General features: G+C 42.0%; 1 protein-coding gene across 3 annotated transcripts in view; it reads left to right on the top strand.

Annotated features, from left to right (window-relative positions):
• The window catches only part of sema6cb (semaphorin 6Cb), a 136718-nt gene extending 125447 nt beyond the window's left edge, over positions 1–11271 (top strand). For 2 of the 3 annotated variants that reach the window (XM_069537679.1, XM_069537680.1), the window contains one exon: positions 8856–10499. In XM_069537679.1, the coding sequence (XP_069393780.1) occupies positions 8856–10171 (1316 nt within the window). In that variant the 3' untranslated portion in view covers positions 10172–10499. Of the gene's footprint in view, positions 1–8855 lie in introns of all 3 variants that reach the window. The other variant, XM_069537681.1, reaches the window with a different exon arrangement.
• Positions 11272–19551: the final 8280 nt, after the last annotated feature.

The raw sequence follows: 19551 nt of genomic DNA, 5'->3' as shown, positions 1-19551 counted from the left end.
AATTACACCTTGATCTTTATAGGCCGCAGCCTCATTATTTCTTACATTTTTAATGTGACACTTCGCACTCTACTGATTAACATTACAAGTCAAAGAGCTGTTTAGCCAGGACTGGAATGCAAGAAAATGTCTTTTTGACCCTGAAATAATCACGTAAAGACACGAGCTGCGGAGCGAGAAACAGTATTAGGGTCTTTCCCCTCCCACAGAACATTTTCCGACACATTTAGGAAGAGGATTCGGTTTATTTGGACGTCACTCAGGGAGAAAAAGGCGGCATGACGCAGGGCTTTCTTCTCCTTGCTGCTTAGTCGTGCAGGCACCAAGTCAGAAGTCCATAAATCCTCAGTGGGTGAAAGAGGCGTCCAATCTCACAGCCAGACTCTGTGCCTGCAATTATGAGCCACTCAGGCTTAAATGAGAAAAAAACCATAACAAATAAAAAGCAGCAGGGGCCCGAGTCGGGGAATCGAACAACAGAGGTGGAGAGGAGGAGAGAGGGAAGGTGAAGGGCAAACAAGAAACAGCAACACAATCTATTTCAGCCAGAGACTGTGGGGCTGTCGCTTCAATCAGAGGAGGCGGCTTGATAAGGCGGGAGAGGAGCTGGTGTGGAAGCATCACAGCTCGGAGAGGGGCCTCCAATCTCTCTCACTTCCTGTCCATTTCTCAGCAGATATCTGCTCTTGTGTCTGAACCTTCTGTAGACGCTCCGCAGCTCGGTCACAAATCTCCCCGGCAGCCGCAAGGTGGGCCGGCAGACAACAGAGCGCTGATAGTGGACGAAAATAAAACAACCAATCAAGAGAGACATGGTTACCTGAGGAGATTTTAAAGAAACACTGCAGTTAACACAAATTGCTCATTGTTAGAGAGAAAATTGACTTCGCTCCTTAGTCTCGACTCCAAATCACATTTGCTGTAACAAAGAGGCAGCTCACCTACAAGCCATTAGGCCGAAGTAATTTAACGCTAACATACAACCTCCAGCCTTTATTAAGACGCCACCTGTAGATTTAGGACTTCATTTAGGATTTCAATCTGCCCTAAGTCGCAGTAATGAGGACTTGAGACTGAAGAGAGAGAGAACATTGAGAAAGTGAAAGATTCACCAGGTGAAAAAGAAGTCGACAGAGGCAGGAAACATATGTGGTTATTAGTCCTGTTGCTTTATGTAAAACGTTATTGACGCAGATTAAGAGATAAATTATCCACTGTCGTGACCTTGGCCACTTCAACCTGCAGTATGCTAATGCAGATTTATCTCTCAGCCTGTAAACATGTTTCATCAACACGTCTTAGTGAGCAGATGTGCATTTTAATCCAAACAGCTGTCGACTCGGGTTACGTAATGACTCTGGTTATGACGACGGCACCTTCTCTGTAATTAATATGTTTTCAGCTCTGGTGGCTGATGAAACAAAAAAGCTGCAGCTGAGAAGATTACGTTATCTGTGATCTGTGGGAGAACCGTTTGACCCAAAGCAGCTTAAAGTCATTTTGTTATGTGACAGCGGAGAGACTATAATAATTTAGAAAACTTTCACAAGTTTCTCTTTCATCAGCTATTCTCTTTAAGTACTGGAGTGAAATTAAATCCACCTCACACTAATGATAATAATAACTTTATTTATAGAGTACTTTCCAAAATACAAAGTGCTTTACAAGGGCAAGAGACACTTAACATGAACCCTGTTCATCCAAACCAAATTAGTGCTTATGTGCCTTTGGTATCGACGGATAATAACCACAAAGTAAAATATTGGCTCAGACGTGGACGGCTGCATTGGATTATTTAAACCCCAGTGAAGACTAAGAGGAGCAGGAACCTGTTGACCTGCTGTTATTGAGAGAACCTGCAGCAGCAGTCAGGACGGGGAACACACCCGCCTCACTAATATGCGTGTTAGCAAACGTGTTGCTCGAGACTCGTCTCCTCCAGGATGTTTTCTCCCCCTCTCCTGACCTCCATTGTGATTTGACCTTTTCCCTGACTCCTCTGCTCATTTAGATGAACCAGTGTGTGCATGGGACCAAAAAGTCGAGCTAGCAGCTAATTTAACTGACGTGCACAGAGAGATGGCTCGATAATAGAATCAAGTGAGGCGGGTGTTTTCCAACTCATTAAAGCGCGACAGGGGCAGAGCAGAAAGTGAACTCGGGCTGAACCTTCACATGAAGAGGGGCGGGTGTCCTGGGGATGGGGCGTCGATGCCAGCTCGTTTTCCAAAGTTATTTATACTTCTGAAGACCATGGCAACAGACACATCATCTGGTCGAGCTCTGACAACACGTCCCCTCTAACCACCGTCACAGTATCTCCTCTTCAGCTCACATCAGTGTCAAAATACTTCAAAATTAGGGTAATAGTTTTTTGTGTTTAAAATCATGCAAAAACAACAGAAGAAGAATCAAATGATGGTGAAGTACGGTGAGTTAAAAACATAGACTGTAAATAAAGATGGATGGAGACATCTCCAGTTCTAAAATATCCTGGCTACGAAAACTGCCATCTTGCACCAACGGCATTGATTGGGTTGAAACCACTTAGCAAAGTGCAAACTGACCCAAGCGCTAAAAGTCTTAGAGCAAAACTAATTGCTGATATAGGAACTCTCAAATATTTTGCACTGGTCAACTGAAAACCAGACGTTTATTCAGGCCTTTACTTCGCAATTTCAGAAATGAGCTTGAAAACAACTCTTTTAAAACCATAAACTGTGTTAAGTTGAATATTAACATTTTTAAATTGCTTTGACCTGACGGGAGTCTCTTAAATGCTTCAACACAACTCAGGGTGTGATGTGGACACTCACACACACACACACACACACACTCGGTCTCCCTGACTCACAGTCGTGGAGTAATGATCATTAAAGGTCACGCTGACACTTTTTCCCTTTGCTCACCAGCACTTTCCAGTGATTATAAGTGACATCATGCTTTACTTATAAAAAAAAACACTGCGCTGTACAAACTCACCTGAAACACATTACACACACACCGAATACTTCACTTTCCATACCCGGCACACTTAATGGCTTTTTCTTCCATGCGAGCCATTTAAGCTCGGTGTCAGGGTGGAGAGCTATCAGCTGATCCACGGGGCCCACAGTGATCAAATCCACCCACGCAGTCGCCCGGCTCTTGGCCCTAACCCCTTACCCTTTAATCTGCCTCATTGACCTCTGGGGTGTATTTCTCCAGTTTTACCTGCCTGTTTTTCTTCTTCTCTGTCCCTCTCTGTATTTTAGTTGGACTAACCCTTTAGCTGTACCTGCCTCCTTTGTTGAATTCTCCCTCACTGACCCTTTTCACTGAAACCTCTTTATGATCTGCCTTTTTGGATTTACAGTCGATGGCAGAAACATGTGCTCGGGTATCTGAGCAACAGTTTCTCCGTCTCTTAAAGCAACAGTTCACTCCAAAGATGATTCCACGAGGAAATCAGTGATTGTTGTTAATGATCCTATCTTTTTTTTTTTTTCTTCTGCTACAACAGAATCTTTTTTAGAAGCTATAGCCTGACTTTGGCGTGGACTGTCTCTTTAAGTTGGTTGGTAAAGCCAAGATTCTTCCATTGCTGCCTTTTCCTCTCAGATCAGATCATCAGCAGGTGGAAGTTTGCACTGGAACCATTTTTGCTTTACCAGCCTCTGAATGGCAAATTAACAGCTCTTCCTTTTTCTTTTTTTTTCTGATGCAACTGCATGTAAAAAGGAAAACAAGGACTCCACCCAGTGCATGTGCTCTGCCCGGTTTAATGGCTTCATGAGTTCATCAGATGTTATTTAAAGGGTTTCTTTTCCTTCTTCACCCTGGTGACTTCTCATCATGCAGATAGTTTTGGTTTTTCATTGATCTTACGATATCTATCATGTTTGCCCCCTCCCCATCATGATCACATCGGTATTGGTAAAATATTGTTATCAATTATTACTCAGATTTGTGCCGGTAGCTCTTGTGAAAAACATCAATCAAGATGTTGAGTTGTTTTTATGATGACGCACCGCAGTTTTTCAAAATATGATTTTTAAGCTTTAATCAGCACAAACATTCTCTTCCATGTGCACTGGAGTGGCGGCAGTGACGGATATCTCTAAACCTGGACGATCAAAACCAAAACTATCTTTTCTTTTTGTATATGGCTCCTTGAAAACTTGATTTTCCCTTCAAAGCACAGACTGGGTATAGACAGTGTGGCTCTGATTGCCAGATGCCACTGCAACACTTAATTTACCAGCATTCAATCAAACCTGTAATGAAATCTATTCTCTGTATGCATCAGCACACCTGGAATGAAATGCACTTCTCATCACCACTACTTTTCAATTGGAAAGGATCTGTTAACATTACACCATATCACCTTAGCTCCTGCGCATATATTAAACCTCATCCAATTGGCAGAGCACTGAGGTGGAATATTATGCAAATTCCTAATAACAAGTGTACATGATTGAATTCACTCAGTCAACAGCAAGAGTCCTGCACACACCGCACTTATACTCAGTGTGTGTGTGTGTGTATGTGACGCACACAATTATGCTCTGTCTGTTAACCACGTCTGTCAGCGCACAGACGTCAGGAATTAAAACTGTCAAATTACTAAAACTCACAGCGACGAGCCAGAGCTGCTCTGCTTTTCACCCGGATTTGAAAAAGGGAAAATGATTCATTTGTTCCATTCTTCATCCTCAGGGTGTCTCTCAGGAGTTAAATTGTGTGTTGTTTTTTTTTATTAGTGTGGAAGAAATAAATCTGCAGCAGTAGCAGGAAGCAGAGGGATATGAAACTTGGGGCCATTTTGTCTCATTGACTTCTCATTGGGATCGAGTATCCATTAGGGGAACAATAACATGCACTTGTAAACTCGTGGAAGCTGAAAGTAATTTGGGTTATTTTGAAAAATCTTCACTTGCAAAAAAAACTAGAAGACGAGTTGTTCTCAGGTTGCAAAGTATTTAAACGCACCCTTGAGGAAAGTCTGATATGATGGAAAAGTTGTTCTGTTTAAATTATTTCATATCTGACCTTGATATAAAAGTAGCTGTTCCCTCCCAGCAATATTTTAAATTCCAGTATTGTACAGTTCCGATGCTTTAATGTCCTGCGAGAGGGAAGAATTCATTCACAATTGAGAAAGTGCGAGACTTCAAAGAGCTCAGATTGCCGGTAATTGGTGTCATGGAAAAGCTTATGGCTGCTGTATTGTTAATGAAGCAGATTTGAGCTTGCGAAGACAGTAGCCATTTACTTAATCACTTAGTTATCACTTCCATTGTAATTAGTTTCAGACTCAACTTAATCACCTGTGGGGGGAAAAAAAAATACTTCACATATAACAACAGACTTTATTTCCCTTATGCAAAAAAAAAAACCCCATCACCAATTAGTAAGATACAGCTCAGGCAACGCTGTGTAAGACCTTCTTGTTTACGTAACCTGCCGCACCATCTATTTTTATCAATGTGGATGCAGTGGCAGAGTGTTTCTCTTCCTACGGTTGTGTGGAGGAGCACCAGGGTTGTTCTCCAACCACACTCTTCAAAACAGCAGCAGAGTGATGGTCTGTCACTGAATCCATCACGCCTGTCTCTCCGTCTCTCACAGCCTCGCTCCTCCTTCAAATAAGCTCCTCGCACATACACTCACTTGTTATCTCCATCTCTTTTTCTTTTTTGCTCTGTGGCTTTCATCCTTCCTTTGCTTTGCTCCCGCTCCTCTGTCTATTGATCTCTGAGTCCTCTCTCATTCACTCCCCCTCTTCATCGCCACTTTGTCACCAAGGTTGAATTTCATCCCTTCATCTCCCTTTCTTTTCTTTCCCCTGGCTGTCACCATCCCTCTCTCTCCTCCCCTCCCTTGACTCCACTCACGCAGCCCATCTGTCTTTTTACCTTTTGGCAGACTTGGGTATCTCTATATTAAGCCTTCGCTGAGCTGAGACCATGTTGAGTCGACACAGAAATACAATGAGACAGTTTTAGAGAAGAAAACTTGACTCTTAAACCGTGTAAACATGAAAGCGAAGTTGTGAAATAAGCATAACGCTGCGTTAATTATCACATCTACGAGAGGTGATGATTCTATTCCCCATCAACTTTAAAATAAAAGTACTCGTGTAGTTTCAAACCCCAATTTTTAGTTTTCATGTGCTGGTGAAGCACAGCGTAGAAAGCCAAGAAGTTGGGTACAGTTGGCCATCACCTCCTGCTTGCCACCGAGCTGCTTTCCAGGCTGTCGGTATGATTCACAGTGAAATAATCTTACTGTGACCGGTGGCACCATATGTCCCAAACACCCAATGATTGAGTCATCCAACCTGCTCCTCAAGCATGTTTTGACAGGTCATTTGTCGGCCCTGGATTTGTTTACCTCAGCTGCGCATCTCACCCCCTGTCGAGCCACTTGACTCATTCCCCTCGACTAGGAGGAAGCCCTCAGCAGCCTCGTAGCCAGAGGCCAGGGAGGGCGGCATGGTCCAGAGGGAGTGGATGAGTCACAGGTACCAGAAAGCCACTGGGGCGACAGGAGGCAGAGACCACACTGAGATAGAGGCTCATTACCAAAAACGGCATGCCGCTGCCGCCAGGCCAGGACGCTGTTCGGTTAGAATCCAAAACTCAGAGCTGTGTCTTTGCCGAAGAGCTGATTGGCAGCTGGCGTAATGAGACAAAAGAAAACTGTCCAAGAATAAAAGAGGAGGCTTTAACAGGCTCACTGCTGCACCACTTTTGATTGCCTCTCCCACTGGGATTGCAATTATGATTTATGACTTTTTAATGTGGTCATAAGTCCAAGCAATCATAAGAATAAATGGCTAAAAGTGAAGATTTTTAATTGGAAGCTCTACTCAAAGCGTTATATCCAGAAAGATTAGATAGTGGACTACAGTATATCTGTGGAGAAATGGCAGCAAAGCCCAGCTAGAGAATGAATGCAATGATACATGATGATGAGATACTAAGCCTCTACAAGCACCTGCACAGACGTCTGCCTCCAGATAATGACGAGTGAAAAGAACTTCACAGTAACTTCATGATTTAAATAATAAGCTTTAAACTGTCGGCCAGGAAATGTGTAAATGCAGATCTGATCAAACCTTGTTTGATTCTAATTTTGCCCCCGTCGGTAATAAGATTCAGTCAAATTAAAGCTGCGACGACGACAGGAGGCAAATGGCTCGTCTCACCGTGTCATGCATTGTGGTGTCAGGCGCCTTTTTGGGCTCAAGAAAATTAGATTTAGATTTCACTCATTTGTCTCTTGTGGATTTGTAATGAGATTTGTCTGAAATCTAACGACTCTGATCAGATTCCCCCCTCAGTAATATCCCCTAATATATGCCTCTGATCAACATACACACTCTGAGGACGAACCTTTTTGACCCTTTTGACTTAGTCATTACCTTTAATAATGTTCACCCAGAACTCTCTGACGCAGGGGTTGAGTTAGGTTTTATAAACACCCTCCTTTTCACCAAAAAGAAAAATACATCCAAGATGTTTGTCTCGAAGGGATCGAAGACTTTGAGTTGTTTTTGCAGATTCACCACATAAATATATCCACATAATTCTGAAATCCTGGCAGGAGCCATCAATCATCTGGCAGAGTTGGATGATATGATGATTCTGTAACTCTTTGAGCCAAAAGCATTCTATTATTTTTTCTGTTATCAATACATCTCCAGTTCATGATGTACTGTTTATCACTACTGCAAAATAAAATCACACACTCTGTTAGATTCCATCCATATCATCCGCTCCATAACTCTGAGACGAATTTCTATACCGGACTATTCTGGAACCAAGAATCGTCATTCTGTCAAGTCTGGGTCACTTAATTCAGAGAAAGATTAAAATCTGCTCTTCTGAATTATTGAGCCGATCTCCTCTTTACTCGCCCACCAATCATCACCCTCATCATCATCACTCTGAACATCTTATAAACTCATCACCAAGCCTGATTTAGACATCATCAGTTTCCATTTTCATTCCTCATCGAAGCTTTCTGGAGCTGCTGGATTTAACTTGTTTTGAACACCTGCATGTTTTCTCCCCCTCTGCGCAGCTCCGTCCTCCCCCTCCACAGACTAATCAGTTTCACAGAAATTGTCATTAAGGGCGGAGAGAAGGGCCTGACACCACAGATGTTAGCAGCCTTTTGCAAATGAGCTCTGATTATGAGAGGTGGCAGGTTTCACTCTTCTTATCATCGCTGCCTTTCACGCCATTAGGCAAACACTCTGCTAGGGTCACATCACCCAAGGACATTTACATGGTAGATTTACCTCAGCTAAGTAACCTTGTGTTTGTGGTGCACTGTTGCACAGACTGTCCCCCTCGGCTTCATTTTGAAAGAATTTGACAACCTCATTTGGGTCCATGTTGGCAAAGGCGTCACACTCGGTGAGCTATTGGCCAGACCTGTTATTTTTGGCTCGTTCATCACACCAGGTGCTTGCGCCCCTGATCCCTACACTGGGAAGCAAAGTCTGTGAAAATGATATCAGGTTCCTGTTGCTCTGCTCTCATCAATATTTAAAGCTCTAACTCATTTCAGAGTTGATTTCTCACTGGCTGGGGAGCTCTCGTCGGTCTCCACCAGTCTGTAGGGAAAGCACAGGTCCGAGAAAGTCTGTATTGATCTATTAACAGTGAAGGGAAAGGGAGCAGAGAGCTGAGTTCAAACACCTCTCCCATGCTGTTTCTCACATAGTGAAATCCCTGTAAACGCAACCTGTCTCTCCCAGCTGCTACTTGACCTATTTTAGCTCTTGAATGTTTGTTTTTCTTTTTCATTTGATTCAGTCAGAAAATCTCTTAACCTTTTCTCATTCTTTTTCTGTTGTCAAGGTGTGAGGCGGCCACCAGACCTGGAGAAGACCAATCACAGTGTTCATTATACACTCCTGATCGCATGTGTTTTGGTGGCCTTCGTCCTCGGCGCCTTTCTCTCTGGCTTCCTGGTCTCCTGCTACTGTAACCACACAGGCCACAAGACCAAGAAGTTGGCAAAAGATCCTGAGGCTCCGATTCCACACGCCCTATCCCTCCGCAGCCTGGCCAAACTCAACGGCCTCCTGGACAGCCAAAGTAAGGATGACAAGCTGGAGGTGTCATCTCCAAAGATCTACAATTCTTTCTTCACCAACAGCAAGGAACATCACCCATCAAGGAGAAATGGCCACCATGCAATGACAATGGGAGACCTGGTTCACCCCCACCATCACCACCTTCACCATTCCTCAGAACTCTCCGGTCTGCCGACACCAGACTCGACCCCAGAGCTGCCCATCAAGAGCATGAAAGCCTTCAAGAACCAGTGGGAGAAGAACCAGAATTGCAACAATGCCAAAGACCCAAAGTCCCACAATGTTGGCTCCAGACCCAGCTCCGCCCTGCTTCACCAGCAGGTCTTCCCCTACTCCCACGGCCTGTCCAATGGGCAGCCACTAGTTGGGGGTCACCTCCTTTCAGAGGAACGTAAAATCCACAATGTTGAGCGTGTGTTATCCCAGCAGCCTTACCCTGGTTACTCGCAGAAGGTGATGGAGGTAACCTCACTGGACGAGCTCCTGAAGCACATCCATGAAGCAAGCAGCAGTAAAAACTCCCAGTTGATGAGCCCATCAGGTCTGATGGCCAGTGGTGGTGGAGGCCAATTAGCCTTTGCCAACCGAATCCAACCTCAGATCCCTGAGACCGAATCTGCCCCCTACTACAGCTCGTCAACTTTACCACGAGATAGCCTTACCCGACGCATGGATGTTCCTCCTGACATCCCTCCACACCACCAGTCCACTCTAGAGAGGAGGCACTCCTCCCAGAGGCACTCATTGATTGCTGCAGCCACCAAGATGCCAAGTGGAGGTGGAGGAGGGGGAATGATCCCTCGCCAGCACAGCTTCAGCCAACGAAACGGTGGGCCCCACCAACCACCTCCCCTGCTGGCACGGATGAACTCAACAGGCAGCGCATGCGAGGTTCACTACCCTCTCATCCCTAATGGGTACCTGGCACGCCAGCACAGCTACACCGGAGAGCAGGAGGTCCCACACAGGGGTGCCATTGTCCGCCGGGCCTCCTCGCTCAAACCCGACGTCCCTCCCAAACCTTTGTTCATACCTGCCACATCCCCGGTTAACCAACAGGGGAAGTTCAACTACTGAGGAGATTCACTCCTGGACTAGAGGTCTCCCTCATTGTCTCCTTAAAGGACATTCTCTTTGAAGAAATCCAGTGGGTTTGAGGTTTCAGACAGAACAAGAAAACACAACCTATCATGTGACATCCAGTGTCACTGTGGACAAAAGCCTCAACCAAACTTGTTTTTTCCCACTCTTTTTGTCCAGCGAATATCTTTGTACCATATTGGTATTGCTCAGCTACTTGCTTATTATAGAACCGCTGACCCGGGTGACGTGACGCCACCTCCTTATATTAGGCTGCCAATGTCCTCAGTGTGGATTTACAATGCAACTTAGTTTTTGGACACATCGATGTTGGAAAAACGTAACTCATCAGTCATCATGAACACTTTAAAGCCGGAGGCTCCTGCGATGCTTAGATTCAGGCTTTTGCTTAACCTTTTCTGATGTAGTGTTGGTAACCAGTCCCCACCCACCCCACCCTCGAATGTGTTTATATTATGCATGTGTGTGTATATATATGTGTGTTTATATCCACACCGTATATGTATACATATACATTTGCAGTATATGTAACCTGTGGTGAAAAGTCAGCAAATTCCCCTGAAAGTAGTTATGTCTTGGCCTTACTATACTCTTTCATCTTTGGGCATATCAAACGATCCCCCCACACACTCTTAAGAAATATCTCAGACACCAAATCATGCACTTCATCAACACAGCTCATTGTCAGTTGGCTAAAAAAACAATGAACCAAATTTGTTTGTGTTGACAAGAGAAAGGAAATACTTCAACAAAGCAGCTATTCTTGTCTCTTCTCTCTTTTCTTTCCCTGTTCCAGCAGATGTCAGGTCAGGAGTGACCTAATTGGGTCCATTTAAGTTCCTCCAGAATGTTTCTATGACGTTGGTGCTCCACAAATTCAGAGGGTTTAACATCCTCTGCAATGAAAAAAAAAAATACTGTATACTCAGAAATGTTTTGGACCCAAGTGACAAGACAAACATGCCACGCCATCTGGCAGAATGAACATTACACGTAGAACGAATTGCAAGTATTATAATTATTAACTTTGTGACTATTGGTTGTAAATAAAGGAATAATTACTAGCCAAATTTTAACTGTATGTGTAAATGTGTGCCTTATTTAATAATAGTGTGTGACATGGGGTAGGGGTTAATGCAAGGGGCTCTGATGGCTACTATGCTCCAGTATATTGTTGGTGTTTCATTTCCTATGGTCGTCAGTATGTGTCACAGTATCTATTGTATATTTGAAGAGTTTCATTCCAGAATGAATTTGTCATTTAAAAGTTGTCACTTGTTCTGATAAACTGGTAACTGTGAATATGATTGTAACACTTATTATTGTATTATATTTTATGTTATATCTTGAGTATATTGAGCCTTTTCTTTTTTCTTTTTTTTTACAAAGGAATATTTTACAAATTATCGTCTTTTTTCTAAGATTGATGGAGTTTTGGAATGAAACCCTTCATTTCGCTTTGTTTTGTTTTCTTTGTTTAGTTTTTTTTTAGCATCCCAGAAGTGTGAGCCTGCAGTATTTCTGGGAGCGTTGGGTAAAGCGAGTGTAAGACTTCAGGTTTGACTGCCTCCGTATTTTGTCACTTTCCACTGGGTGTCACTTTCCCTATTAGTGCCATTGTTTTGTTTGTTTTTAGAAGTAGTGCTAGCATCTCTATGGAGTTCTGTAGGAGCAGTTCACGGTTCCTCTGAAGCTTGACCAACAGACATATCGCCATTTCTAGAAGTCACATTTAACTGATGGATAAAGCAAAATAGTGGCATGTTGCTCCTGCTCTGAAAGTCAGAAAATAATGATCTCATTTAGAGGAAGAAAACTATATTGTATTGGTTTTGTGTGTGAATCAGAAGAAATGCAGGAAGAGACATGAATCTGGACACGGTTGCTGCTGTAGATTCTGACATACCTGTGTCAACATCAACAATACAGGAAGCAAATAAACGGGAGTGGAGATAGTTTTTGTTGAACAAAAATGTTAAAACATGAAGAAGTGCAATGAACGTTGATCCGACGACGTAAGATTGTCTCTTGGATCGATACTTAGGAAGTGATGGAGGACCAGGTTCCCAGTTGGTCGCAGCGCCGAACATCTTCCGAGGTTTCCCCTCAGGGATGATGATGTCAGTCAGAATGGTCAAAGCCTCCAAGACTCTCCGCTGTTGCAACTTTTCAACAGAGTCACTTTGGCCACAGTCGAGTGGAACCATGATCAATTCTGTGAAAACAGCACTGCGCTTGTTACTGTATCTGAAAGTGGTTTTATTGATTTAAAATTTCCCAAAGCTCATTTGACCCAATGTAAAGTTAATCATTCATACTCCAGTTAATGAAGGAAAATATGGCTGACCACACATTTTGTTTTGTTTTTTTCAGAAAAAAAAGAAGTAGACTTAGCCTTTCATACAACAAATATAAAACATTCAACTTGGTTTTTAAGGTCCCGCCCGTAATGTTTCATAAGAGGAATTGCTGCCATGTTTAAAGAGTGTGTGAGTTTTTCTTTTTCTGCCGGTGGCAGATTGTATGAGAAAAGAAGCGGTCTCGCCTCTAAAGTCTAAATCAGTATTTGATTTGGTGTAAATACATTCTATCTGGACGGGGTCTCATTGATTTATTTTTTTTTTCTGTTTGATTTTCAGACTGCGCCTCTTGAATTACTATGAATTTGGTCTCACAGAATACCATTGTATGTCTCTTATACTAGGAATAAAAATGAAAATATGACACAAGTGTCTCACTGGTGATTGTGTCAAAAATAATGCATGTAAAGTCACTAGTCACTGCATGAGGGTTTAACACAAACACAACTTCCTGACATTGTGTGGAGATGTAGATGCGTATAAAATCAGCTGTGGAAATCCCATGTTGTTTTGCATCGGTGCATGTCTGAAAGCAGGTTTGCTTTCTGCCAAAACCTTCATAGTTTTAGACATTTGGTTGATCACTAGGAGAACGGTTCAGCTGGTTCGAGCGCCCCCAGGTGCGTTTTGCTCAAGTCCCTTGAAACGCTCCTGGTTATGATTGTGTTAGTTGTTGGCTGTGGTCAGTGTTTGTCTGTCAGACATCAATATGTTGGTGGAAATTTCAAAGCCAAACACCTGGAAAACCTGAAAAATACAGAGTACCATGCTCTATTACACATTTTATCAACTGCTTATCTTTTAAAGGCTTTAACAAAATCAGCAAATGTCATTTGGTTTAGTTTCTTTACAATAAAATAAGCCCCAAGCCACTACAGGACACAGCTGAAGTAAATATCCAGGTCTTGCTGCCGTACAGTGGAGGAGTCCTGTTCTGACCTAACCCCTGATGAGAAGACAATCAAGTTCAATTCAATTTGTGCATTAAGAACCAAGAGGAACCATAACTTAGTTAGAACTGTTATGTGTTTATGTCTATACGATTTGCTCAGGTGGTAAACGATGACACTGTTGAAAACTGAAATTTGGCTCAAATTAGAGTTAATCTGGAGACAGTGATTGATGGAAACCACTCAAATGAGGTAGTCAAGATTATTTACAGGACTCGTGGTTTTGCAGTTTAGAATAGTTTCTGATAAACCCTGAATGAAAGTCGTATCAAGGTTGTGTCCTGTTTACCTGCTTTCAAATTTAATGGCTCTTGTAAATAATAATAAATAATAGGAAGTAATGAGGGAAATTGCTATGATAAAGCATATAAAGCAACATAGTACATTTGTGGGCTTCAGCCTTACTAAACATAAAGGCTCTAAGTGCTTTTTGCTCTTGCACAAACGTTTTACTTTTCTTGTTCATCCTGTGCGACCTGCAGGGAATTGTCCAGGACCAATTCAACTCATAATCCCATAATTATATCTTGCACATAATGTTCCTCCAGCTCAGCACAGTACATGGTATATATAATAATGCCTTGTGAACACAATCATACGTAAATTGAAAAAAATTCACCCAATGTTCCCCTCGTAGATGAAATGATCCCATGCTGAGCACCTCGATGCATTCATTGTTCTCTTTCATGAAGAAATATTCATTTTACTTTTATTTTGTGCTCCTGTATCTGTCATTCATTACAGCACTGTCCATGTGAAGGTAAGTAAATTGACTACATCATTGGGTATCATTCACATTTAAAACTAATGGACCCAGTAGAGTGCAAACATCCGCCAAAGCAACCGTGTTCAAATTCACAACATCTGCAGGTAACAATGCTGGGAATTTTATTTGGTATTAAATTGTCTCTGTAGGTTTTTTTTTAAATGTCATTGTGTCCAATTCATGTATTATTTGTTTTGGACATAAAGACCTGTTCAAGAACAATTTTAGCATAAGCTACAAAATGTAGAAGTAGTGTTGGCTAATCATAGCAAAAATGCTAAACTAATATCAAGCTAAACTGTGAAAATAACTCAGTTAAAACCGTTGCAAGTGAATAACCTGAAGAAGAATGACTGATGGTCGATGATGCTTCTTGGTATTTTCTCGTCCATGGAAGGGCCGACTTCTTGCAGGCATGCTAACGTTAGCTGTAGCTGCTGCGGGTTTTCAAACACAGTGCACTCTGCTCGCCCAGGTGATAACTTGAGTTTAACATGTTGCCTTAGACAACTTTGCATTCTGCATCACAAATGTGGCAGTGCACGTTGTCAAGTGTACCCACACTGTTCGGATGATGTCGCTATATATATGATTATATATAATTGTACATTATGGAAGTACTTCTCTGTGCTGAGTGCTTTCGTTTTTGAAAAGAACTATTACAAAAAAAAAATATTCATAAATTTAGGCACTTACGTAATTTTCATGTAAACGCTAAATGGACTGCATTTATATAGAGTCGTCCTGATATTAACATCCACTCAAAGCATTTTACGGTACAGTTGACATTCAACCGCACTCACAGCGCTTCTATATCAAACCCACTGATTATCGGACGACCCGCTCTACCTTTAAGCCACCTGTGTTATGAATGTGGTGAATACAGAGTGTTATTGAGGTTTTACTCGGTGAACATGTTACCAGAATCAGGAATTTAGTCGAGTTAAAAGGTTTTGTTTTGCTTCCCTGTAAAGATCCATATTTCAGAAGTTTCAATCGCAGCAGAGTAATGAAGATAAAACTCTGATGTGTTTACAGAAGTAAATCTGAATTCAATTACCAAGTTACACTGACTAATAGACTCCACACAGGCCGTTGCATAAGAGATAATAAACAATCACGGCGTGAACTCACCCCCTACAGCGAGTAAACAGCCGGGAGCTTCAGGGTCGTGTTGAGAGACATTTCTGCAGAGTTTACGTCTGCTGATGGATGCTGTGTATCTGAGACCTTTAGCTTCAGTTTTAAAAAACCCTCCAGAATATTCTGAACAAAACTAACAGAGGACTTAGATTATTATTATGTATTATATAATATGATTATAATGTATGTTTTATTACAAGTGGTAGGTAGTGTTGTGTCATTTCATCATTAGAGGTTAGTTCCAATGAAAAAACAGTTTTTGTGTCTCATCTTGTTTCTGGAAAGAAATTTTCCTGTAATATGATAAGTACTTTCATGACGAAATACCACTGCAGGTAAGTGAGAAGACTCTAATTGAGCACTTTATTAGCAGCATCTGCACACATATTACTCATGCAATTATCCAATCAGCCAATTATGTGGCAGCAAAACTGAACAGTTGAAGGCTGGAAAGTCGTACCCTGGTCGGATGAGTCTGTATTTCTACTGAGGCTGCAGATCATAGGGTCAGAATTTAGTTTCAACAACATGAATCCATGAACCGAACCTGCCTTGTGTCCAGGTCCAGGCTGCTGGTGCTGTGATGGTGCGGGGAGTGTTCTCTTTGCACACATAGGGCCTCTGAGATCAGAGGGACCCAGAACATTTTAAAATCTCTGCTGCTTTTACACAAAGTTATTAATCTGAGTTTTACCGTCGTGTCCATCAGTTGATCCTTCTGTAACTGCATTACTGAGAGGATCTTAGATAAACCTATTGTGGCATTAAAGTACAATGATGCCCTCGTCTAAGATATATACAGTGAAATGACTCTGATGGGTGCTGAGATTGACCTTTTAGCCAAAACACTTCTACTAATGAGGTGGTATTGATTAGTTTATACAATTATCCTCCCCGCAGTCTATTAGATAAGTGTGCGTGTGTGTGTGTCTTGAGGAGATGATGGCGACGTGTTTGTTGCTGTTGGAGATTGAACCCAGGCTGGATAATGGACAGCGATTAGCTCCTGCATAATTATTGGATTCCAACAAAGCGGCAGTCGATAGCCTGTAGTCTCCGAGCGCTCAGCCTTTTTTCAAGCCCGTATGCATGTTTCCATTTCGATGGCAGCAGCTGATGAATGTGTGCTGATGGAAATAATCCTCCACTGAAGTCATTATTTGATTCTTGTCAATAAGGCAGATGACTTCACGGGGAAATGTCATTTAACTGAAGCATTGTCACGCAGAGTGTTCTCTTGTTAATGTGTGCAGGAGGGACGTGATGGGACAAAAGGTCAAATTGTGTATTTTCTTAATGTAGAAGCCGATTCCATATGTACTGATTACAGATGCTATGTTCTACACGATCTGTTTGTCAAGTTACGCACTGTTGAACGACTCTCTGTCGCTGCTGAATGAAGGTAATGTTTGATGGTTGATAAATTAAGAAGAAAAGCTGAGCTGCTTTGTAACATTGATGGTCTGTTCTAACCTTCCCGAAAAACAGATTATATTATTTTGTAAAGTTTCTATTTTCCAGTAAAGATTAAGTTATGGACATTTGACACGGATTCAAAAAGCTGAAATAGAAATAGGCTGCGTCTCGGACATTTATTGTGGAAAAGGCAATGTTTGTTATATAAAGTGACAGAAAAGATAAAGGTTTTAATCTTTCACTGTGATTTTCCTCTCATCCAGAATCCCACCACAGTTTCAACTGAAACTTAAAACTGGAGAGCCACTTCGTTTCCAAAACACTGATTCAAAAATTTGCAAGTAAGTCTGACATTTAGCCTTTTGTTACTACTTTCGTTTTTTTGCCTTGAGAAATTGAAAGATTCTCTCCTGAAAAATATTTTGATCTCTAATACAATTATTTGCTTTGACCTCGTCACTTTAGATTTCTCCCGGAAAAAAAGGGAAACGGTGAGAAAACACCCTGTTGTGATTGACAGAGAAAAAACATTTTCCAATTACTGTACTACCTCACTCCTACCTCCCTTAATCTGTCTGACCGGTGACTGCAGTTTTTTTACTCCTATAAATGGGTTTTTGTGTTGCCAGCCACTCCAGGACGACCTCACGCACCTTCCCCACAACCCTCCAGCCTTAAAAAAACCTCTACGCTGGAATCGTGGTATGTACCTCAAAATGACTTTCTATTCCCCACGTCTGAGCCCCGGCTGCTGCTCGCTGACAGCTGGTATCACAATTCATTATGTCTCTGCTGGAAAAGGCAGCAAAGGGCCAGGGAGAAGGTCTCACCATATTTCACTATCGAGACCTGTCAGTGGAATAATCACTGGCACTGACATGTAGCTTGTGATTTTTTTTTTCTGTCCTCTCCTCTGTGAGGCAGGCATCTGTCTGGAAAACACTGATCCTGGTTTCAGGACACGTGTTCTGTCCCGTGTCCCTGACGTGAAGTCGCTGTCCTGTCCTCCGTCAGCGTTTCGGGGGGTTTTCCAAGGCTGCTCTTCATATTCTCATCCATTGCTGTCACCAGCCTCAAAGTAAAACTCTTACAGGCCCCTTTAACATGCAGCAGAACATGGAGGCTGAATAGGATCCAGCATGTTCGCCTTCTTTATTGTTCTGTTGGTTTAAAGTTGTTTTTAAATTATCAGTAAAATTGATTTACAAATAAAAATAAAAATAAATGTAAAAAATAAACTTAAAGATAAGGCCTAACGTATTGTTAATAAAAAACACAATGTAGTATGAACTATTTATGAATTTGTTATTGGCTTTCAGAAATGTAATCAGGAATCAAACAACAGTTCAATCAAAGTCGACAATCAACAGTTGTTGGGATATTGTTCTCGGACTAATGGACGGATCCAAGTGTCTTTGAACCTTTGTCTGTAAATGTCTGAGAACATAGTTCTGTGTTCTTAATTTTCATCTTTTAACTAAGTCTCTGTTGGGCCACCTCAGTGCTCTGTGCCTCCTCGGGATCTTATGCAAAAAGCTGCATTTCTGCTCGCCCTCAGGACCCGATTCAAAGGATCTGAGAAAGAGCCTCATTAAAGTGGGCATTAATTTGAGCTTGTTAAACACTGCGGCACGACTTTCATCTCATTATGTGACAGATACATCTTGCTGAAGTTGACAGTAAAGGAAAGTTTTCAGTTAAGTCGGCGGCTGGATCGGTCCCTGTCAGGATGGATTGCAGAAGCAGGGTGAAGGAGTCGGGCAGAACTTTTCTCCAGTCCCTCTACTAATTAACTTCTCCGGGCTTTGAAGTATCGCGTGTGAAGTGTGTGTGTCCAGGTCTGACAGGAGGAGGGGCGTTGACATGTGTACGTTTCACTGTCCTTTAACGTTATGTCTCATTTGACGAAAACCAAAAATAAGAATGTCTTTCTAAATGTCCATACCTTGTCTGTAGCTCTTGGCCTGGAGCCTCTTGGTTTGTATTGAATACACAGTCTGAATCCAAATATCCATATATCTGTGGTGGCTCTGAAGTTCAAAACACACATCACAAACACAAAGACGAATAAGAAAACACATTTTGTCAGCAGGTCCATCCTGTGAAAAAGACAGGTTAATGTCGTTGTTATTGTGTTTTCTCAGTTTCAGGTTTGTTTTGTGCCTTATTTATTTTTAAGCCATCAATCTTTTTCACCATTAAGGTCTAACTTTATTGATGTGGTCAGGATGAATCATTGGGATTTGTTCTAATCTGCAGTTTGTTTTTTGTCCATCTATGGTGGTGAACGATCGTCAGCTGATGGTTGATTGTTTCATAATATTAGGTTTGGAAGCTGATGTGAATGGAAAATGTTAGCGCACATTCTGAGCTTATCTGTTATCTGTTGTTATGGTCACCATGTAGAGCAGTAGACCTGAAAACATCGAGCACAAGCCTCCAACATCAATACCATTAATAACCATTTAGAAAAATACTTAAAGGTGCATTACAGAAACATGAACTGTGGGCGAGTCCAATGTCATATAACATTTCACAACCGAAGCTAACACAGGTTCTCTGTCATGCTTGGAAGGGGAGGGTGAGGTGAGGGGTGTTCACCTGCAACACGCAACTCCACCACTAGATGTCACTAAATCCTACACACTGAACCTTTAAAAGTTTTAAAATGTTGGTGTTTAGAATTCAGCCCCTGTCCTGACCTCACCCTCTGTCTTCACA

Source organism: Paralichthys olivaceus, chromosome 13, assembly GCF_024713975.1.
Source record: "Paralichthys olivaceus isolate ysfri-2021 chromosome 13, ASM2471397v2, whole genome shotgun sequence".
In the NCBI taxonomy this organism is placed as follows: domain Eukaryota; kingdom Metazoa; phylum Chordata; class Actinopteri; order Pleuronectiformes; family Paralichthyidae; genus Paralichthys; species Paralichthys olivaceus.
Note: the sequence above shows the minus strand (reverse complement) of the source record. Positions and strands in the feature narration are given on the sequence as shown.